We start from the raw sequence: 23,347 nt of genomic DNA, 5'->3' as shown, positions 1-23,347 counted from the left end.
GGAGGGCTGGAGGCTGAAGGAGTGGAGGGGCGCCGTTGGGAACGAAGAAGAGAGAGAAGCCGCACGGAGCGAGAGAGAGAGAGAGGCCTTCAGACGGGAAAGTCATGTGGAGGAGAGTCGCGCACGGAGTAGAGTCGGGCGGAGGAGAGCGGCGGCGAAGTGAGACAGCGACGAAGGAAGAGTGAAGTGGGACTGAGATGAGTGAGATCCCGTTTTGGGACTTGTATCGCGAGGAAAAAATATATATATCCGCCCAGCGCAGCGCCGAACGCCTACCGCCTAATCCGCCTAGGCCGCCCACCTAAGCCGCCTAGGCGCCCGCCGAAAATCAGAACGCCCAGATGCCCCGATTTGTCATTACTCGCGGCGGAGAGGCACCGCCCAGCTCCTAGGTGGCCGAGTTTTAGAACACTGTTCTTTTCAAACGTGCTGATTAAAAACTCACTGATATACAACATGTACATATAATGAAAATCAAAAGCATAATCAATTTCTAGTTGGCGTAGACATCTTGTCTACTTAATTAAATTAACGAACCCAGTAATATATATAGCTAATAAGAGAAGCAGATTGCACAGTGAATGGAAATATTATAGAAGTGTGCATATCAAATAGTCAAATCGAAAGACAAATTGAACTCATAGATCAAAGTTAAGGTCAAAAGCAACAAGGTTGCACCAAAAACTCTAAGATCATCATGGAGTCTAAAAAAATAGAGCAAACGTGCTGATAACGTGTTATAAAGTAGAGAGAAGATGCAGAGAGAATAGTTGGGAGAAAGTAGAAGTATCTCATTCAGTCTCATTAGCCTCCTTTACATAGAGGTATGGTTTACATCAAAGTACATAACTAATGAGTAATTACATGGACATCCACATAGATAATAATATTTACAACAGAACAAGAGTATTTGAACAACATTGTATTACCAAAATAATCTCTTATGTCCAATTTGGTAATTCTACAAACAAAAAGCACAAGCTAGTTTGAGTTTACCAAACACTTTGTCAGTTTACCAAACACTTTGTCACTGCTTTTGCCACTTACAGCTCTTATAAAAATGCAGTTTACCAAACACTCAGCTGCTTTGCTTTTCAGTAACTTATTCTCAGAAATAAGCAGAAGCCAGCTTTTCTAAAAAACCCAGCCATACCAAACATAGCCTGAATGGACTCATCCGAAGTAGTTAGTAGTAACATTGAAATTGAAAACCCGACCTTTGCTTTTAGTGATTTACTAGAACTCGTTGAAAAACAATGTTAAAGTGTTAAATGGACGTATGGCCCACCATTAACAAATTACAATTATTTATTACCGGGCAAAACGGAGAGGTGTTTGATTCGAATTCTAATTTTGAATCTTTAATTTTGTGGAGAAGTGATTAATTACAGAGAGACGGACTCATCCGAGGTTGAGGTTGAGACTTGAGAGAGAGAGAGAGAGAGATGGGTGCCATGAAGGCTGCTTTGGGAGATGTGGTGTTGACTTTTATGTGGGTTTTCTGCGCATCGACGCTTGGACTGATGACGAGTCTGATCGCAAATGCAATTGGGCTTCAAGGCCCCGAGCTCTGGGCTTCTTTCGGCATCACCACTTGCCTCGTCTTCGTCCTCGTCTTCGTCTTCACCATCATCGGAGACGCTTTGGGTGGGGCCAGTTTCAACCCCACTGGCACTGCCTCTTTCTATGCCGCCGGCGTTGGTGCCGACACCCTCTTCTCCATGGCCCTCCGCTTTCCTGCCCAGGTGCCCTTCCCTTTTTTCTTTTTCCTTATCGATCAACTATTAGATCTGCGACATGTTTATGTTTATCAGTTTATGTTATTATCGGACAGACTTTGGGTGCAGTGGGTGGCGCTCTGGCCATCAAGGAAGTCATCCCCCCTCAGTACAAGCACATGATTGGAGGCCCCTCCTTAAAAGTTGACTTACATACCGGAGCTATTGCCGAGGGGGTCTTGACTTTCCTTATCTCCTTCATTGTCCTTGTCATCATCCTCAGGGGTCCTCGTAGCTCATTCTTGAAGACATTGCTTCTTGCTGTGGTTACTGTCGCATTGGTTGTTGCTGGTTCTGTCTATACTGGGCCTTCCATGAATCCTGCTAATGTAAGCAAACCATTTCCTTTTTTTCTTTTTTTTTTGTCTTTTTCTTTCAGAGTCACAATGGTGTGTAGAACAACAAATGGAAATGGAATTAAGTTTAGAAACAGATATAAACCACCAGCTTTGCACCCGTAAGGTTTTAGGAAGTACTCTTAGATCAAAATTAGAAAATTTTTGGCTTCACCCTAGTCACATCTTTCACTATCAACTTCTGCTTGAAAGCTTACCAAGTAGCCCTTTTTATAGAGCCATCAACACATGTACTGGTGAAATGCCTCAAGCTAATTCACTTATTTGGACTTCTGAAAGATATAACTGATGACTCCTACTACATTCAAAACACAATAGCCTAACAATGCATTTGTGAATTGCATTAATATGTAATCCAGGACTAACTCTTTATTATATGGGGCTTAGTAATTGAGTGGAGTTATTTAATATAGTTTGAACTTGGCTGCAACATCATCCCTATACCATATCAAGTCCTTGCACTAAGATAAATACTAATCGACTTTAATACAAAACCACAATCCTTTAAACATGTCTACACTTTTTTCCAAATTGTTCTATTGTCATTCTGCTACATAGCTCTGCTTCCAACAAACTTTTGGTTTCTACATGGTGATGCATCACTGAGGAATTTACTTCTCCCAGAACTTAGGAATGAGTACACTTGGATATGTAGATGGATTTTCTTTGAGTGCATCAAATGACCTATATCTATTGGTAGTACTTGTCATAATACTAAATGTTTTTTGCTACTTTTGTGTTACGTCTGGGAATATCTTTCTTTTCTCTTTGACATTGCTATTTGGCTTGTTAGTCTGCTTGTATGATAGTTTTCAATATATGATTTATGGGAGATGTGGACAAGGTGAAAATGATATTTTCTTGTCTGTAAAACAGGGTTTTGAACCCAATTATGCTAACCCAATATTAAAGATGATGGTAGGAAAATAAAAGAGAAGATATAGACCCTTCTTTGCTTCCAATGACATATCATTTCACTTCCTCAAAGTATCTCTGCATTTAGTGGTTTTATGTGACTTTTTCATTTCAAAAAGTGCAAAATGTAGTAGCGGAGAAAATAATTCAGAGGCTACTTTAATGCATTACTTGCCCCATCCTTAAACTTTTTTTTTTTTTTTTTGTCAGTCAAAGTATTGGTAATGAAATGAATTTTCTTGCTTCAATTAGAAAGTTACTCTTCTGTTTGTGAAAAGCCAGAACTTCCGATTTGGCATATCTTCTGAATTATTCCAATTCCGAAGTTGTTTCTTCCTCATCCTAATTTGGATTTCATATTTTTTCCTATATTTTTTAAGTGGTGGATTCATTTTCTGTTGAAAAGTCTTGTTTTTGTTTCCATTGGATAAAATGTTCTTTACATTATACTGCTTCAGTTAGTAATGGTCTTCCCCGAAAAAGCACATCTATGTATATGTGTGTCTTCGTCGTTTCATAGACGTAGGCTTCTTCTTTTGAAGAATACTTGTGCCTACAAACTTGATTGCTTCAGATTTGGGCACAAAGCTAGACCTTCCCTCGTTTTTGATGCATTCTATAAAATTGCGTATTGCTTTGGTTATTCTCTAGTGGGAAGACTGGACATTTTCTTTTGAGCTTATAAGAAGCACCAATTGGGACTGTGAGAACTTAGATGGGTTTAGAAGAGAAGGAGACAACTTAGGTTTGGGGAGGAGAAATAGGAGCGTTTATATTAGGAGATAAATTAGAGGGATGGCAAAGATCAAGTGAAAATGATTAAAATTGTCTATTTAAAAAAGTTAAAGATAATAATTCTTCAATAAACCACCAATACTAACCTAGCAGAGAATACCCTTAGATAAATGAGCTCACCCGAGCTGGATAACCTAGAAGACATACGTTACAATCCTTAATATCAATCAATCTCACGTAAGGCTATTCTGCATCATTCTCCGCTGATGACCAACACTGGCCAGTAAAGTGAAGATTTGCACCATCATGTCTATACAACATCAAATGGGTCCTATAGATCACTGTCGGTTGCGTAGAAGATAACCGTGTACCATATGACCTGTTGCATGACGACGGCCACTGTTTTTTGCATAGCCTATGCATGCCAGGGTTGTTTGGACCTTGTTTCCACAGTATAAAAGGTATTTAAGACTTTCTGTGGCTTGACTTGCAACATCCGCAACCTCAGAGCTTGATGAACATGAGAAACTGTTCAGCAATGTTATCTGCATCATGTAATAGGAGGAGCTTGCTCAATCACTGATAGGTTGAGCTTGCTCAATCTCTTGGACCTTGCATGGAGATGATGTATTGTGATGGGTAAGGTCAAAGGTTTCAGGCCATACAAATTTGTCCATAATTAATATTTTCTCTTTTTTCATATTTATTTTAAACATTCTGAACTGCATCCTGTGCAATATTTGCACAAAAGCTAATTGAATCATCCCCAGATATTGTCACCAAAAATTGTTTTTGTAATTATTCTGTGCATTTTTTTTAGTTATGAGAAGGGGTGGTGTCATATATATTCTTTATTTAATAGACCTTTCTGATTTTAGGTCTCCATGCCTATATCACTTCTGCACATGTTGAGCCCTTTTAGAAGTTGTTAAGGTACTAAACTAGATTAAATTAATGAACAAATCAAATCTGTACAACCAAAATCATCATGTTTATAATGGTAAATCACGATATCCTCATGTCTTAACAATTTCCAATTCGGCATTTGCAACCATGATACTCTCATGGAAACCTAAAAATTAAATCATCGAGATATCTAGATTTGATAAAAAAAAAAAGTAGGTCCCACAAGAAATCCGTTAAAATGTCTAAAGAAGAGATTCCTTATTAGAATGGTCCTACATATATAATATTTATCTTGGGGTGTTATCTCCCTTTTCCATTTTTGAAAGATCTTGGGGTGTTATCTATGATTGAATAGTTATAGAATCTGATCCCTCTGTAGGATTCATTCTATGGTGGAATTATGAATAAGGAGAAAATGGCTCTACGATTAGGGCTAAAAAAAACTTGAGCTTTATGCTGGAATTGAATTTCATTTAACATTCCCTTTTGCTGATGTATGTTTCTTATATTTCTGGGGCTCAAAAAAAACTTGAGCTTTATGCTGGAATTGAATTTCATTTAACATTCCCTTTTGCTGATGTATGTTTCTTATATTTCTGGATATGGTCTTGCTTTTCATGTTTGTATTTGTTTTTCATATAAATAATAATTGTCTGCCTAATTCTTCTACCTGTGAAATACTCTGTGCTTTCTTCCCCGTTGTGGCCTTATTTACACAATGTATTATCTGCCTTCTTTTGCAGGCATTTGGTTGGGCATATGTAGACAACCGACACAACACATGGGAGCAGTTTTATGTTTATTGGATTTGCCCCTTCATAGGAGCAGTACTGGCTGCTTGGGTCTTTCGTGCTCTCTTTCCCCCGCCAACCAAACAGAAGAAGGCTTGAAGAAACTTAAGATCTTTTTAGGTCATTTTCATTCGTAGATATAGCTGTAACGAGGACCATTTTCTTTTCTTTTTTCTTTTCTGCTATTTGCTACCTCACCTAGTGGCTAGTTGTTATGAAACTATCTTCAAACTTTGGATGAATAATAAAAGGACCTGCCTAGTTAAGGAGCTGTATTATAGGAATGGATGAATTATTGTGTTCCATGGGTGATATTGTTTATATCGAAGTTGTAGGTTTGCCAACCCTTCATTTGATCACATGCATTTTTTGTCATTCATTATCCATAAGGGAAGGCTCGGTGCCAGATCATAGTCACACAATTAGGGCATAAAGTAAAAGGAATTAAGAACTTAAGCATACAATGCCAAGACATGCAGTCGTCACGCCACGCACATTTCAAGAATCTAACGAACAATCAAGTCACTAATTGCATCATTCTTCACATATCTTCATACATATTCTTTTTTGGTCAATTATCTTCATACATATTCAAGAGACAAGTTCCCAAGATATTATGTATTATCTTAGTAATTTTGATACACCCATACTTAAATACAGTGGCAGAGCCAGAAAATTATATTTACTGGGGCACAAAAAAAATATTGATAATATCAAAGTATAAAAAAAAAAATTATATGTAGTTTTTATCTAACAACGGTAATTATCCTCAACTTTCATAATAGTCTCATCATCTACACTAGTAAAAATATCGTTCTCATTTGACTGTGGCAGTACATGGGTAATTAAATTTTTTTTATCATTTCCGCATTGGACTGAGAAATTTGTAAATAAGAAGGAAATACAAATCTTTAACGGTGCGTTTGGATGAGAAAATTATAAAATCCGTAGGAATTTATAAATGATGGAATCTTTAACTCCATCAATATAAAATTCCATTAATTGCAATTTCCATTGTTTGGTTGCATCTATTTAGGATTTGAAATGTGTAATAAATTAAGAAAGTTTAAAACAAATAAAAATATAAAATAGAAAAAAGTCTTGTTTTGGAAATAAAAATTGAATACTGCAAAAGAATTCGTAAATGACACCTATTTTGGTGGAAATTGAAGTGAGGAATTTAAACAACGAATTCCTTCATTTTTTTTCACAGAGAAAATTAAATTTACCAATCTGATAATGCCAAACGAGGGAATTTGCTTTTAGGAATTATGAAATCCTCACTTTCAATTAAATTCCATCATTTTTTTCCCTCATCCAAACACACTCTAATTGTAATCAATTCTATGATTGATGTAAAAAAGATTTGGGAATGAAAGATATTATAATATAATATTATAGGATATCAAAACCTGTTTTCCATTCTAGATATTGATATATTAAATAATTTTTGATAAGATGAGAATTGATATAATAAATATATATATATATCTATATAAGAAAAAGAAGGAAAAAGCATATAGAAAATAAAAGACAAAAAGAAGCAAAAACTAATAAAAAGAAAAGGCCCAATTGGTAGGTTAGGGCCCTGGTTTTCACTTTCCACAATAAGACCGAACAAGAAGTTCCAAACTTCTTTCCTTCCTCACATACCTGCTCTCTTTGCCTGCATGGTTGGCTGCTGACTCGCTGCAATGAACTTGTTCTTTGTCCTGGACCCAGGGTGCCCCTTCATCCCTCCGCCCCTGCTTAAATATATTTTATTGCAACTGAGCTATGACCTATATATATATATATATAAATCAACTTTTGCCAAGAAACATGACTGGGGCACGTGACCCAGGGTGCCCCTTCATCCCTCAGCCCCTGCTTAAATATATTTTATTGCAACTGAGCTATGACCTGTTGGTAGGTTATAATTCTAACATCATAAAGATTATGGGTTTGATTCTCACTAGCATAAGTACGGGTGGGTAGCTAAGGGTTTGAAAAAAAAAAAAAAAGGTCTAAATATATAGAAATTTTGGCTGTGGGTTGACACCCCCTAAAAATCGGTTACTCACTTATTATTATAATTAGGCACTTATAAATTATAACTAGGCAGCTCGCCCGCGCGATGCGGGTTTTTGGGTTGTAAAGCTGATATTTTAACCAAACTTGAACATATTGAAAATGTTGAGCAGGAGCTGATATTTTAACCAATCTGTATTTACATTTTCCCGAAAAAGGAATATCTTTGGTTAGAATGTCCTTTATACAAATTACAGATACAAAATCAAAAACAAAAGAATAGTTAATTTTGAATTTAATCCACAATATGCTAGAGGAGCTCAGTTTTGTCAGTAAGCCACTCTGGAATGTCACGAACAATTCATACATCATCTTTCTAGAAATCAATGAAATAATCAACATCAAAGATACCTTCAAATTTTCTGCAGATATTTTCAAATACCTTCGATTTGAATTTTCTACAGATATTTTCAAACTTTAATGAATTCTAAAGCAGTACACCACTAAAGATCAGACATAAGGAGGTTATAACAGAATAGCTGGAGCTGTGATTCATGTTTTCCTTGCCTTAATGAGGAGTGATCTGGTGTGACTGCAGCCTATGATCTATGATCAATATTGATCTACTCATGAAGCCTTAAAAATTGAACGGTCGAGATGTCGATATGTGATTGAAAAGTAGGTTTGTACAGATAATCTCTTAAAATGACCCAAAAAAGGGGATCTCTTACAGTGTGTTTGGATGGGGGGAAAAGTGAGGGAATTTAAATAAAAATAAGGGAAAAAGTTCTATGGAATTGTTAGTGATATCTTGAGCCAAAGTGGATTTAGCTGAGATTCCTCAACACAAATGATAAGCGTTGATGAAAACAGTGTATGAGAAGAATATGTGAAGGTATGTAATTTTTATTAATTTTTTTTTTATAATATCATTTGTCTATTTTACTAACTTTTTCTTATGCAACTTTTTTTGTTTGTTTGCAATCTCATGATGAAGCCGTAAGATTTCAGTTTAAAAGAATCCCAAATTGGGATGATATAGTTGATTTGTGTGGCAAAGATTGAGCCACTGGAGAGGGTGTTGAAATAGGTTTCGAAGCCACTGAGGTTATGACTCTCCTGCTAATGAAGATAATTATGTTGATTTGGAAGGTGATGACCAAGAATAAGAAGATATTCACATCATTGAAGACATTTCACCAAACCAAGCAAGTTCTCAGAAAAAGAGAAATGAAGCAACAATCTCTTCTAGTGTAGCTCCTCCAAAGAGAAGAGTTACAACTAAAGATGTCTTGGGTACTTCTGTGGATAGAATGACTTCATCTTTTGAAGAACTCATTCGTGCTACTACAAAATGTCTTGCCCCGAAAGATGTATGGACAGAAATAAATCAAATAATGGCAATACCAGATCTTTCTAGAGAAGAACAAATAAAAGCATGAGCTTGGTTTATAGAGAACGACAAACAATTTCTCATGTTGAAGGAAGTCCCAGTGGAAATGAAAAAAGACATAGTGTTGATGTTTATTTCATATGGATCTATATAGGATCTCTTGTTAACATGATAAGAGTTGGTACTTATTTTTTTTTTTAGATTTATATTTTTGGTCATTTAGTATTATCAGAACATAAATTTGGATTTTCCTAGCAAGTAAATTTGGATTTTTCTAGCACATGTGTTGGTCTAGTTTAAATTTGGATTTTACATTTTTCATTGTGGTATTGATTATGGTATCTCTTCAATCATGATCATTTATTTATTTAATTCGATTTAAATTCCATTGACAAAAATTAATCCAAACACTAGAATTCATAATTCTTGTCATTTTAAAAATTCTACATTATAAGATCCAAACAATGAAATCCTCAATTAATGGAATTAAAATTCATGAAATTGTAATTCTCATGATTTTAGAATTTGTATGAAATTTATCCAAACACACTTTTTTTTTTATCACATCAACAACTAGTCTTTTTGTGAGTCAACTCACAATCTCCCACCTACAAAAAGAAAACTTATGCCACTAGACCAAATGATACTGTGCTCCAAACACACTCTTAGTGAAACTATAGATACTTACAGATAGAAAAAGGAAAATTTTAAGCGGTTGTGCCCATGTAAATATAGAGTTCTGATGAAACTAATGTCCTTGGCTGCTGCGCCGCAGGTCTGTAAGAGGGATTTAGAATCTAGGGTTTTGATATGCGAAAAATGAGAAGCATAAGCAGATTGAAGTGGTTGTGCACGATTATGGTTGAAAAACCCCATGGCGTAACGATTGGTGGTGCGATTGGCGTGAGGGTCAGAGTCGGAGCGGCTCAAACGCATTCCTTTACAACTGGAGCATACTCTGTGAAGTCAAGGGATGATGCTGATGCCATAAAAATGATTGTGGATCTGCGCTCATCCAGCAGCGGGAGTGTGGAGTTGAAGAAGAAGCTGGAGCAGTGCGGCGTAGCAGCCTCAGCGGAGCTGGTGGTGGAGATTCTTTCGCGTTTTCGCAACGATTGGGAATCGGCCTTCACCTTCTTCCTCTGGGCAGGAAAGCAGCGACCCCATTCCGTGCGTGAATACCACTCGATGATCTCCATTCTGGGGAAGATGAGGAAATTCGACACTGCCTGGGCCCTGATCGATGAAATGCGGAGCGGTTCGGGTTCGGGTTCTTCCCTTTCCCTCGTCTCTCCTCAAACTCTGTTACTCATGATTCGAAAATACTCTTGTGCTCATGATGTTGGGAGGGCCATTCACACTTTCTACGCTTATAAGCGGTTTGCGTTTGAGGCCGGCATGGATGACTTCCACGGCCTTCTCTCCGCCCTCTGCCGCTACAAAAATGTCCCTGAAGCTGAGCACTTGCTTTTCTGCAACTCACATGTCTTCCCATTTAACACCAAGAGCTTCAACATTATTCTCAACGGCTGGTCTAATATCATCGTTAGTCCCCGCCACGCTGACCGAATTTGGACTGAGATGACCAACCGGGGCGTCCCCCACGATGCCATTTCCTATTCATGTCTCATTTCTTGCCATTCCAAATCCTCCAATCTCACCAAGGTGCTCAACATCTTCCGCCGCATGAACAAAATGAATGTTGAGCCTGACACTAAGGTTTACAATGCCCTCATTTTTGCTCTTGGAAAAGCCGGTCTCTTCAAGGAAGCTACCAATCTCATGGAAACCATGCAAGAAAAGGGTCTTGCGCCCAACATTGTCACTTATAACTCCCTCATCAAGACTCTCTGCAAGGCCAGGGAAATTGATCAAGCTACACACATCCTCCATGACATGTTGCACCATGGCCTTGTTCCAACAATTCGGACTTACCATGCCTTCTTCCGTATTTTATCAACCGGGGACCAAGTGTTTGAGCTCTTGGAAAAGATGAAAAACACCGGTTGCCCTCCAAATACTGATACATACATAATGTTGATTCGGAAATTCTGTCGATGGCGCCAGCTTGATAATGTCTTCAAGATTTGGAGTCAGATGAGCGAGAATGGAGTCGGTCCTGATCGTAGCTCATATATTGTGCTCATACATGGGCTCTTTCTAAATGCCAAGTTGGAGGAAGCCCACAAATATTATATGGAGATGAAAGATAGACACTATTTGCCAGAACCAAGGACAGAAGAGATGCTTCAGGCATGGTTGTCTGGTAAGCAGACTTCCAAATTCCAAACAACAGATGGAGAAGTTGATCAAGTGGATTGTACTCAGCCAGCTACGAATACTAAACTAGTAATCTCCAAGAAATCTCCTCAGGAAAAAGATTTCCGTCGGCAACCTGAAAGTAGGAAAGTTGTAAGAGAGCGGGGTTTTTCGTTTTGGGAGCAGTAGATTTCAATGAAATGAAAAATCTCAGCAGTTTGTGGTCTGTGTATCCACACGGCCACGGCTGGTCAGCAACCTTGAGCATCAGATTTCCACGAGCTTAAAAAGGTGCACAACATTTTCTGTTACAATATGTTTTAACTATTTAATTGTTGTTGTCATGAACAAAGAACTGAAGCATTTTTGTATGTAGTCAATATAAACATTTTTGATCATATATATGATGCTGTAAAGTTAAATATGGGTTTTGCTATCCTCCTGTTGAGTTGCAATTGGGTTATGCCCACTATGAAACCAAATGCCATATCCTTTGTTAAATCAATGCATCATCTCATGTTCTGTTAATCCTCGTCTATGTCTACTGGTCAGGAAAGCAGTCTTCTACTATCTTTATTATGGGTACAACAATTTTACCTGTTAGAAAACAAGGACTCTCAGAAAAAAAAAAAAAAAAACAAAAAAACTCTATTCTTTGCGTTAACTCACTCTCTTTCACCGAGAATAGAATGCACTTTGCTCTCCATCTATACGTTCTATTTTATTCTCTCACTCCAACTCCTAGAGTGGTATTCTCTCATCCTTATAGGGGTGAATTTCCCTTGTGCTAGCCATCACTGTAAACCTTGGCAGCCGCTTGCTGCTCATGTTGTCTGCAAGCCAGCTGAATCATAGAGCTCAACACCTCCTTATATAGGCACAATCATTATTCCTTAATCAATTAGGATTATGAATGATTTATTGCTTCCTTATTGGCATCTTTCTATCCATCAGTAGAAATACAATACCTACTGGCAAAACACTTGATGTCTTCTAAGGCAACAATACTACAGTATTTGCTTTAGGAAAAAGTCATGGGCTGAAACCCAACATTATACTTTTGTGCAAGGACCATTTGCACTGCTTTATATGTTTTCCTATATGTGCTTACTTACCTTTCTTGTATGATGAGAATATATACAACTTGTTGTACCAATGGTTGCTCTGTCTTGTGGAACAAAGTCATAATTCTTTGACCAAGTACAAAATGTCATATATAATTCACTACTTCTGATTGATTTCTGGTTTGTTGTTCATATAGGATGCATCATTTCATGTATGTTAGTTGGTTTGCAAAAGTAGGGAAGTATCTAGGAATGATCATTGAGGATTAAGGACCACAACCTACTTGGAACTTTGTTAATTGTTGTCCAGTTTAAAGAATTGAGGAATCTGAAGAGTCCCTACTTCTGTAATAGTAGATGCTCATAATAAAAATGAACTCTCTACCATAAGTGCTCCACTTCATTTCCTTTAACATCATCAAAGACCCTTCTATTCCTCACCATCCACATAAACCAAACAATTCCCAACAAAGCACATCTCCCCAACACTAATCACAGTTCATTCATCTGGATATTTTCCAGTTTTCCTTGGGTCCAATGGAAAGGTAACTGAATATCTGATATTTACTCCTCAATTTTTTTGCTAAAGTTTGAATAGAAAAAAAATAAAAAATCAGATTGGTAAGCCTCCAAAATTGAAGCAGTTTTGTAAAGGATTGCTCATCCAATTGTCCTCAATGAGTGTAACAAAAAAAAACAGAAACTTATGCTCAATGAGCTGTCTTTTATTAGCTTGTTTGTGTTGTAGATCATGACTTTGCAAGTGTGCCCGGAGTTAAAATTTGAGTTGGAAGGCAGATTGGAGGTGCTGGGAAGGTATCTGGAGCCAAGAGTTCGTGGTGAGCAAAATATGACTCCATGTCTGTTTGTGTGGTGTTGAATGGAAAGGCAGGTTCTTGAGTTTAGATCTCTTCTTTGACTCTTCAGCATGTCTCTATGATTCTACAAACTCTTTTGGTAAATGGAAAATTATACAAAGTTCTGCAGCAATGTGGTGCAGAGCAAACTGCAGTAGAAAACAGGATTCCAGCGATAACAAACAAGAAAAAGGAGGTAGATAGCTCTAGGATTAAAGTTGGAATTTGGATAATTCGGTTCTAGTGAAGGTATCTCAAGAGAAACATATTCTGCAATTTATGAATATGATAAAATATACATGCAAAGACTCTTGAGTAATTATTTATACTAGGCTACAATATCAGACTAAACAAAAAAATAAAAATACTAGGTTACAGTAACCCTCCTATCCCTACAATCACTTTATACCTTAGCCCTACAAAATACTTAAAGCTGTCAAATTAATCAAAATGGGAGAGATAACAATAGACCTAATAAAGTGGGAAAGTACTAATAAAACCCTAACTTCATTTTGGAAAGCCCTTTTGGATGCTCTGCATCCATGTGGATCAGAGTTATTTTATTTTATTTTTTAAAATTTTATATTGCTGGAATTGTAAATTTTGGTAGTCTTTTATATGTTAAATTTGACATTTTGACCTGATGAATTTTTCATTTTGATGATTCCTTATGAGTTTTGTATTTCTTGATGGCCGCTACAAACCAAATTTAGTTTCATCAAAACTATATTAAATCTTCTGGAAATGACTTGAGATTTTGGAGGAATAAAGTTTCACGTGTCTATTGTATATGTATCGTTCGTTGAATATTCAAATTGAGTACATTCTGTATAGTAGCTCCAATTCAACTTTAGCTTTATCAAAAATATATTAAATCTCAAAATGACATGTGTCAAGGAAACTATAGTACATTCATTTTGAAATAATGCAGGCATTAATCAGACATTTACATTTTGGTGAGTTTTGTATGGAGAATGTTTCCCCAGAAACTAATAGATGAAATGTATGAGGAAGCTTCCTCCTATGAAGGAAAAGCTTATTTAGGAGATAGACAGCTGCTAGTGATATAGTTAAGATGTGTTACATTTAGAATTGAAGTTACGGTAGTTTGTTGCCTGTTATAGGCTATAGCTGAGATGGTCTTTAGTTATGGTTCAGTATGGTAGCAGAAGCAAATTGAATGAGAATTACATGTCATTCATGCATTATTTTATGTTTAACTGAATCCTGAACCCCAAATTCTTCAACACTTTTACAAATCTTTCATGGTATCAGAGCCACAATATCTGTAATTTTTTAGATTTTTTGGTATTGTCTTTCAGGTTTTCACATATTTAGTTTTTTTCAGGCCTAATTTATATATACACTGTTAGAAACTTAAGGTAAAGAGTCAACACATCGAAACTGCAACAAAATCTAAAGGGATCACCAATCTTTCTTCTGTCCATTATTTGTTATAACCATCTTTTGATGTTGGTTTCAATCAAATTTATCTGATGGAAATTTCAGATTACATGGAGTCCACCACATCATTTGTTCTGTTCCACGGGAACCCTCTATTTTTTCTTTTTTCCCCTTTTTTGGTTGGTAGAAAGATTTGTCTAAGTCACTTCCTTTCTTTTTGTTCAACTTACTTATTTTTTTGTCCAACTTACTTATTTTTTTGTCCAAGTTTGATACACAATATCTTCAATCCAAAAATATAAGATGAAATAACTTGATGCTTTTTTTATTGTTGTGTTGGATCCACAATTAATCCTAGTACTTGGTTAGACCGTAGGTGCAAGGTCTCTGGGTTGCAAGTCCAGGATGGCCCAGCCAGATATATAGCCCCTATCCCCTCATGTCAAAATATATTAAGCATAGCAAACATTTTGTTCTTGGAGAGCTCATAATCTCCTTGGATATATAGATGGTTTTTCCTTACCCTTTGCAATTTGTTCTGTACAATATAGGAGAATAATCCTCTAAATCAATCCAAGCTATGAAGTTTGCTGCACACAGCACACAAGATTCAACACTGATTTAATGCTGCACTTTCATGTGTTGACAGCTATTATTGCAAATTCATTGAATAGTTTGATTGTATATTTCAAATATGATTTTCTTTAGATTATAAAGCATGTTTATTATTATAATTTAAAATCAATCTAGAGAAATGACTTCGGGCAATTTTTTTTTTAAAATGATATGTATGGATGTTTGTATTGAGCTATGCATGACCATTTTTCTTTTCTAGTGTGACCTTGAAATCAACATGTTCATTGTTTTTCAGAAGTTTTTTGTGGCTATAAAAATCATCTTGGATGAAAAAAATTTATACAGGTATGATGACATGTGTTAAGGCCATTGAATATTTGAACTTATAGTGTAAGCCCCCTTAGGATCTTTGTGTTTTACTACTTAAGCAAAATCAGAAAATAAATGACTGCAGCAGTTTTAGAGTGGTTCAGTCAAAACTTTAGCCTACGTCCACTTCGTGATCTCTCTTGAGAATCACTAGCACTATGGAGAATAACAACTTGATTACAAGTACTTATTGATATCCTTTTGCTAATCCCCAACTTTGCTAGATCTCTCTATCACCCTTGGCTTCCCCTGCTCGTGTTTATATGTAGCTGAGAACTCTCTGAGATCTCTCATTGATCTCTTCTCTGATCTGAGGACACATTATGTGACCTCCCTCCATCTCTATTTATAGATTACAGGTGCTGGTTACAAACATGTCACGTTAGGATTATAGCAAATAAACTAATGTATCAACTTCAATTATTCGTGTTTTTGGTCAAGAAGTTCCTGAGCTTCCTTTAGTTGCAACGAGTAGTGGTAATTATAGCAAGGTGAGACTAAATGTACTTTTTGCTTAGGTTAATTGACAACATGAAGTGTTCAAATTATGTGGTTTATGCATTTTGTTAACGAATATGTAGAAATCACTTATCCAATTCGTTCAATTTCCTTCAGTTGTGCATATTTTGTTTAGTTCTCTCTATAATTGTTATAATGGGTTTTCAACACAATCATAGTAGCTTTTTATTCCTATTTTAGTATCTTTTTAAGCGGATGTCAGTAGCTTTTCTGTTTCATTTTGATTGATTCAAGTCAGTAACTCTCTACAATTGTTATAGTGGCATTTCAATACTGAGAAATTAGCTTTCTATGGTTACATTAGTATATCTTTTCAAGCTGATAACAGTAGCTTTTCTATTGTTGTTTTGATTAATTTCAAATTAGTAGCTCTCAATAACTGTTATAGTGGTTTTTCAACACTGTGATAGTAACTTTCTCTACTCATGTTAGTATATTTTCAAGCTGATGTCAGTAGGTTTTCTGTTTTCATTTTGATTGATTACAAGTTGTCTTTTGTTAATGGCTTATCAAATTGGTAAAGCATGATTCTGAATGAAATTCAATTTTCTTCTTGTTGTGATTTCGTATCTCTAGCATTTCTTGTTTGGAATTTGTGTTACACTATCAACATGTACAATCAGTTGGGTTTGTGCAATCAGTATCTATGTCAGTAGTTTTTTAGGGTTTATGTCAGTAGTTTTTTATTACTGCTCCAGTAACTTTGTACATGTGTGATAGTAGTTTTCTGTACCTATGTAAGTAGCTTTTTATTATTAGTCTAGTAGCTTTGTACATGTTTTATAATAACTTTTTGTACGTATGTCAGTAACTTTTGATTTTGGGGAGCGTAGCTTTTGTTGCTGTTGATAGTAGCTTTTGTAACCTCGCCGGAGGTTGTCGGAAATCTCATCAGAGTAGTTTTTGTTGCTAGCCACTGGAGCTTTTGGTGTTAGTGACAGTAGCTTTTGTGGTCGGCGGAGTTTGCCGGAGGTCGGCCGGAAGTTGGCCGGAGACCCGCCGGAGTTGACCGGAGAGGAGAGAGAGAATGATTGTTGACATTTTACTCTAGTGGCATTTATGTAAATATGTTGGTTTTTATATCCAAAATATAACACCAATTTTAATCTAGTGGCCTTATGAGGGAAAAAATTTGTTGGTGACCTTATGGCTAAAAAAACATTCAAAGATGCACTTATATGTAATTAACTCTACAATAAACCTAGACGGCTCATGTCAACAATGAGCTCCAAGCACCCTACTAATGTCAGATCGAAATTAAAGATAAAACGGCCATACAAACACAGCGGTCAAAACACTCCCAAGTCCCAACTAGAAAGAAACATATTCTTCCTTGTAGTAGCACTCAAAACTAGGCCTGACAATTCAGCCCATGACCCGTTAACCGCCCGCTTAAAACCCATTTATTTCCGCCCGATAATATAATGTGTTAATGGGCTGCCAACCCGTTAGTTAACGGGCGGAAATGGGCTACCCGATGGAACCCATCTAACCCGATTAGAAATAAAAAATGGTCTAACCCATCTAACCTTCTCTCCCCATCTAACCCGATTTTCTTTGAATTTGTTGATTTTCAAAGCAACAATGAAAAAGAGTTTTAATGGGTAATGGGTTGGAAAAGGGTTTAAAAAATAAAAAATAAAATAATTTTTTATTATTTTTGAGGAGTTTTAATAGATAATGGATGTGAAAAAGAGTTTAAAAAATGCTAAAAAAAAAAAAAATCATTTTTATGTTAGGGGGTCTTAACGTGTTTCAATGATCAATTTATTGTTAACGGGTTTTAGTGGGTAATTGATTAGAAAAGAATTAAAAAAAAAAAAAAAAGCCTTAGCGGTCTTAACGGGTTCCAACTGGTAACCCGTGAACCCATCGGGCTCAATCCGTTATCAACCCGTTAAGTCTGCCCGCAACCCGCCCGTGACCGCCCAGTTGCCAGGCCTACTCAAAACGTAAACATAAACATAAACGACGCGTCAAATCCTCCATGGCAGAGAGAACCCTACCCAATAAATTCCACCCCAGCCCCAATAAGTATAAGCCTCGAGAAATTAGGGTGAAAACCATAGCATCCTCCTATGAATCTACCCCGATAATTATAAAGAAATCAAATTAAAGGGCAAATATCTCGACGCATGGAGATGTTTTTTGGGCCCTTACTCAAACACATCCGCTTCAGTAAAATTTCAAGGAGTTCATAATTGATTCTATTCTATTTGGCTAATTCTGTGTTCTGATGAGCTCGAGTGGAAATGGATCACAAGACCAAAAGCTCTGTCACAAAGGTTAGGTTTGATGACATTGATTATAAGCTGGTAGTACTGGTTATTCGAAGTAAATTTTGTAATTTAAGTACCCTTGACTTTGTCTATTAGCATAAACTATATCATAATTCCAGAGTCAATCGGGCATTTCAAGCGTCAATCTTCCATAAGTTTCCCCGAGAGGAACACCCAGCAAGGTCTGTTCCCAAATTTTATTTTTGTTATCTGCACTCTTGCTCCAATCAAAGGAGCCAGACAAGGACAAAAGTAGTTCTCTATTGAACAGAAAATATGTCAAACACGAAAATGATGCGCAGTAATAATAATTTTAACAGATTCTGAACGTCCCAATTAATGTTTGAAATACATCTTTTGATCCAAGCAAGGTTCGCCATTCTACCACCCATTTACAGCATTCTAAAGTACAAAACCCTCCCTTCCTCAAAAAATATTTTCCCATCAGATGGCTTCAATCAAAAAGACAAAAGAGTTGATGCTGTCAAATAAAAACTGCAGGCCTCGGCTTACTCTTGATGCTGTGGAGAAATTCCCAGTATAAATTTAGTTTGTGGTCAGCAGGTTTCACTCTTTCCCACATACCAGTGCAGAATATTGCATACGCATCAGCTGCATACCTAGTCCAATCCAATCCAATGAATAAAATTCAGCTTCCGTCAAAAAAATCAATTTCAACAACTTGAATAGCACAGGAGCCAGAAAAATCTACAGTTTTCACAAGAACTGCACCACCACTGGTGTGCGGCAGTCAAAGATCTTAACCATTGATGACAAAATGTACATTTCACAACCTACTCTAATCTTGACCACTAGTTTGGATTTTATCTTGAATGATTAGATATCAAAAAGAAATGCAACGTTTATGTTGTCATTGATCCATCCTATATGTGGACCAGTCGGGTGGGATGCCATGGTTTTATTTTAATATACATGATGTAGATTGTAGACAGCCTCCAAAACTCTGGAGGAGACAAATATAGGATTTTTTCTTTTGGATTACCAAAATAATCCAGGCAAATAACTAAGAAAAAGAAATTACAGCAGAAAGACAAGGAGAAAACTAGATTCAGAAAGGAAAAAAAAAAAAAAAAGGACCAAAGATTAGCAACATACTTGCCAACACCAGGCAACTCAGGTACATGGGTCCAGCTTTCACCTAAATACTCCTGAGACATGCGCTGTATCATCTCGGCTCTCTTATGTAGACCAAGAGATCTTATAACCTGTTCTATATCCCGTGTGGCAACCTCAGTAGCAGCCTTTGCATTAGGACACAAAGTGAAGAAATCTGATAAAACTTCTTTTAACTGCACGGGAAAGTATTTTCCATTTAGCAATTCAAACATAACTAAATTCTTGTTCCTCAATCCAAAGCCTAAGAGTAGAGCAAGAATTCCCATAAACCAAACTGTGGATTTATCATATTAAATTAAAGGAACCATGACTGAAGAAATATAACTTTGGTTAATTTCACTGGAATCTATATTGAAAAAAACTGAAGAACGTAATTATATTTTGCTAAAGAACCTAGACTGCACGATTAGTAAATAGCTTGTCCCCTTCACGATGAGCAAGCTTCCAAATCCAGCCACTAATCAAATATCGAAGTCATAAGTGATGCCCAATATCTCTTTGGTTTAAGATACCTTAGCCCTGTCCACAATATTCTTACTTCTGAAGGCTCTGATACCTCATAACAAAGAACAAGAAGTACAAGGACAAGAGGCAAAAAGATTATGGATCAAGGGTTTGAAACCACTCAATCGAAGCTCTGCAAGGTTGCACAAACTGAAAATGATATTGCAGAATTTACCTAACAGGAATGGAAAGCCACATAAATGCAAAACTTCACACAGCACTACACAATATTGTATAGAAATTTGATACAAGTATATAAAGATATAAACATAAGAATAAGAAGATTCTTGATTCAAGTAAACATAAGCACAACAAGATTATCAGAAATCCATCAAACTTTCAAATTTCAGCATCCAAACTTTAGGTAAAGAACTAACTAGAGCAACTTCTACAGATGTTTTAGGCAATCACAGGTAAATACAAATGCTACTAACAAACCCATGAAGGATGATGATCCAGGTTAACAAAGGGCACCCAACCACTAATGCCTACCAAGCTTAATAAAGTATAACAAAATTTGCAAGGCATTTTAACCAACAGCTGCAGTTGTTCTTCAGTTTCAAAAGTGACAAGACTATTCCTAATGAATTCATGAATAATGATAACTTGATAAGGCTGTTAGATATCAAGTCAAACAACCATTGGAGGCAGAAATTTCTTAAAAGGGAACAGAAACATAAACAGCAGCATAATGTTGCATATCTATTAACTTCTAGTGGAGGAATCTACAGTTCTAATGGAGTAAAATAATTGGCAGTACTTCTGAATGAATAATTTATTACACAATTAAAAATACTTTGAATCTGATGGCAGTTATTCCCCGCTTGGGTGTCTTTATATAAATTTCCCATACTAACCCAATATCATTCTGATTCATCTCAAAGAATTAGTGTTTAAACTGATATACATTTCCCATCCCTCCTGAGGACAGGTGCAGATGAACTAAAATTACAAATCAAAGTTTATAATCTTGCAAACTTCTTTTCCAATCTTAGAACACAAATGGCTGCATGTAAACATTACCACACAACATATAGAAAGAATCCGATACTAGAAACTCATATATGATCATTGTAGGGCTGTATGCTGTCTGTGTTTGCACCTATATAAAATAAATGGCTAAAATGAGCCACAAATTCCAAGTACTTCAGTATTGGCAATACGTGTTATTAAAGCTAGATTTAAAAGTTCATGATGGGTTACCGATTCTAAATGCTTATTAGTAACTTTAACTACTTGCAATAGTTACTTACCCAAGCCTTAATATCAATGATGCAAGTTATAATGATCCAAATCTCAAATGGAAACAATAATATAAGTTATTAAGCAATCAAGCAGTAAAAGTATAAGGAATAGAGACCTGGGTTCCTGTTGTCCGATTAAGGAGCATGCATATAACCAACACTCTCCAAGGGTCATGATAGTGATCTTCTTGGAGGAGACCAAATTCAGAGCGAGGAGGAATCCACGTGTTATCTGGAGTTCTCCTTCGGTATGCTTCGTCCTTCCTCTGTGAAGCGGTAAGAGTAGCCCTTTTTTTAGGAGATTTCTTCCTGCGCCTGTTTGTACTTTGCAACAAGTGGCCATCTGCATTATTTTCTTTGGTGGCCTCCTTCTGAAAGGTCTCCCCGCGAGATTTTGAATGGCGTTTAGGGGGTTTAAATTTTGTATCCTTGCACTCATTACTTGAGGTTTGGAAGTAATGAGAAACCTTTCGGATTTCCGTAGATGGCCGAGTTTCATTCTTCTTCCTCCTCTCTGCAGCCTGTGGATGCACTTTGGCTTGTTTCACGGTTCCAGGCACAGTGGCATGGTCCTCAGTTGAGTTCCGGCCCGTCTTACAAGCTTGACTACAAGGATAGATAGTAGTATCTTGACCTTGGGAAAGCTTTTTGGGCATCTTGTTATTCCATTCAACACCACAACCCTCGTAAGCAAATTGAGAAAGCATATCCTCAAAATTCAAGATGGCGCTCCTAGTTTGATTAATATCTGCCTCTACTTGAAGCCTCTTCTTCTTCTTCTTCTTTGTCATTTTACAATTGCCATCGTTGTCACCAGCGTCAGCGTCATGGCGTCTCCTCTTTCTCTTTTCTTTCTTGCTTCTAATTTCAGTAACTGCATTCACATTCACATGGTCTGACATTGACTCGGAGGAGGTTATCTTACCGTTTTCTGGTTGAGTCCCTATTTCCACCACCGCCTTAGTCACCGGCTCAGTCTGGAAATCCACCACCGGCTTAGTGACCGGCTGAGTCTGGAAATAGCGAGAAACCACCACCGGCTTAGTCACCGGCTGATTCTGGAAATCCACCACCGGCTGATTCTGGAAATAGCGAGAAACCACCACCGCCGGCTTAGTCACCGGCTGATTCTGGAAATAGCGAGAAACCACCACCGGCTTGGTCACCGGTTGATTCTGGAAATAGCGAGACACCACCACCGGCTTTGGCTTCTGCCCGACAGTTTTTCTCCTCCTCCTCCTGTTGGACGTGGTCTCAGCCACCGCCACCTCTCCCATTCTCACATATGTTTCTCTCCCATGTTTATCAAACAATATATATACTCATCCAGACCACTTCATTTGGACACCCAAGTGTTGGCTAATTGGGCCAAAGCCCACTATCATTTCCGGAAATTTGTCCGCAAGTTTGGTCTCTCTCAAACGGACTAAACCTCTTACTGACATCCCAAAAAAAGGAGATCGACGGAAGGTTCAACATCATCACTTTCCAGTTTCCACCTCACCCTCATGTTCTTTATCCACAGGAAATTTCTCAAGATCCCAAAATTTTATCAAGGGGTTTTTCCGTATACCCAAAAAGCACTAGTATTTTTCCCAACTACCCAACACTTTTGTATTACACTGTTTCTTTTAAGAAAAGACTAACAGGGATAAGTCTTTATCTAAATGTCATTTGTATCCTATATTAACCTGTGGTTTTGCTAATACCTTTTGACTAAAAAAATTTCATTTTAAACGACAAAACAAAACTAGCCTTCAACATGCCTAAGTTTTTCTCCTAACGGCCTCTTGCCTAACGGATACTTTAACAGGCGGAATCACTGCTGCTTGTCTTAATTTTGGATTTAAAACTGGTTTTTTCGGTTAAATAGTACAATCAGAACCTTAGATTTCTACAAGATGCAGACATTTAGATAGTGACCTAAAGATGAAGATAACTTTATAAAGATGAAGATAACTATATTATGACAACGATACTTGTTGAAGAGGTGGATGAGTAACCACATGAATTCATTTATTCAAATAATATACATGTTAAGCATTCAGAGCCTCATTCTCAGGTAAACAGCAAAAGCTGTTTAGTTATCCATAAGAATGAGAACATGTACTTACTTGTACTGAGAGCACACTACTTCACACTTAAACAGGAAGGGAAGCACACTGCTAAACTATTTGAGAGAAGACTCTTCTGCTCAATTTTTTGAATCTAGAACTGATATGGAAATTTTCGAATGCCTTACAACTGAAAC

The 23,347-nt window shown here is 36.9% G+C and overlaps 3 protein-coding genes across 5 annotated transcripts; 2 read left to right on the top strand and 1 right to left on the bottom strand.

Moving 5' to 3' along the window:
- The first annotated feature begins 1,356 nt into the window (after positions 1–1,356).
- LOC133721920 (aquaporin SIP1-2) lies at positions 1,357–5,832 on the top strand. Its single transcript, XM_062148695.1, has 3 exons — positions 1,357–1,745; positions 1,835–2,107; positions 5,434–5,832. The coding sequence occupies exons 1-3, from the start codon at positions 1,446–1,448 to the stop codon at positions 5,578–5,580; spliced, it is 720 nt and encodes a 239-aa protein (XP_062004679.1). The 5' UTR covers positions 1,357–1,445; the 3' UTR covers positions 5,581–5,832.
- A 3,744-nt stretch (positions 5,833–9,576) lies between these two features.
- LOC133721129 (pentatricopeptide repeat-containing protein At5g15010, mitochondrial-like) lies at positions 9,577–17,042 on the top strand. Of its 3 annotated transcripts, XM_062147663.1 has the most exons (3): positions 9,577–11,434; positions 12,956–13,046; positions 16,741–17,042. In XM_062147663.1, the coding sequence occupies exon 1, from the start codon at positions 9,695–9,697 to the stop codon at positions 11,330–11,332; it is 1,638 nt and encodes a 545-aa protein (XP_062003647.1). In that variant the 5' UTR covers positions 9,577–9,694; the 3' UTR covers positions 11,333–11,434; positions 12,956–13,046; positions 16,741–17,042. The 3 variants fall into 3 exon arrangements, with proteins under 3 accessions (XP_062003647.1, XP_062003648.1, XP_062003646.1); XM_062147664.1 differs by lacking the exon at positions 12,956–13,046 and having other exon boundaries at positions 16,741–17,041; XM_062147662.1 differs by lacking the exon at positions 16,741–17,042 and having other exon boundaries at positions 12,956–13,855.
- Positions 17,043–18,488: 1,446 nt separating this feature from the next.
- LOC133721174 (uncharacterized) lies at positions 18,489–22,561 on the bottom strand. Its single transcript, XM_062147712.1, has 3 exons — positions 21,213–22,561; positions 19,328–19,521; positions 18,489–18,831 (listed from the first exon to the last, which is right to left on the bottom strand). Exons 1-3 carry the CDS (start codon positions 22,371–22,373, stop codon positions 18,696–18,698), a joined length of 1,491 nt encoding a protein of 496 aa, XP_062003696.1. The 5' UTR covers positions 22,374–22,561; the 3' UTR covers positions 18,489–18,695.
- Between the last annotated feature and the right edge of the window lie 786 nt (positions 22,562–23,347).

Source organism: Rosa rugosa, chromosome 7 (genome assembly GCF_958449725.1).
Source record: "Rosa rugosa chromosome 7, drRosRugo1.1, whole genome shotgun sequence".
Classification (NCBI taxonomy): Eukaryota; Viridiplantae; Streptophyta; class Magnoliopsida; order Rosales; family Rosaceae; genus Rosa; species Rosa rugosa.
The sequence above is the reverse complement of the archived record's forward strand: the minus strand, read 5'-3'. Positions and strand labels throughout refer to the sequence as shown.

Bases quoted from the DNA above. Each gene is read 5' to 3' on its own strand.
- LOC133721920 (XM_062148695.1), top strand. From the start codon at position 1,446: ATGGGTGCCATGAAGGCTGCTTTGGGAGATGTGGTGTTGACTTTTATG. The intron at 1,746-1,834 runs GTGCCCTTCCCT...ATTATCGGACAG, and splicing joins CCCTCCGCTTTCCTGCCCAG to ACTTTGGGTGCAGTGGGTGG. The intron at 2,108-5,433 runs GTAAGCAAACCA...CTTCTTTTGCAG, and splicing joins CTTCCATGAATCCTGCTAAT to GCATTTGGTTGGGCATATGT.
- LOC133721129 (XM_062147663.1), top strand. From the start codon at position 9,695: ATGCGAAAAATGAGAAGCATAAGCAGATTGAAGTGGTTGTGCACGATT.
- LOC133721174 (XM_062147712.1), bottom strand. From the start codon at position 22,373: ATGGGAGAGGTGGCGGTGGCTGAGACCACGTCCAACAGGAGGAGGAGG. The intron at 19,522-21,212 runs GTCTCTATTCCT...TTTCCCGTGCAG, and splicing joins ATCGGACAACAGGAACCCAG to TTAAAAGAAGTTTTATCAGA. The intron at 18,832-19,327 runs GTATGTTGCTAA...GGATTGGACTAG, and splicing joins GAGTTGCCTGGTGTTGGCAA to GTATGCAGCTGATGCGTATG.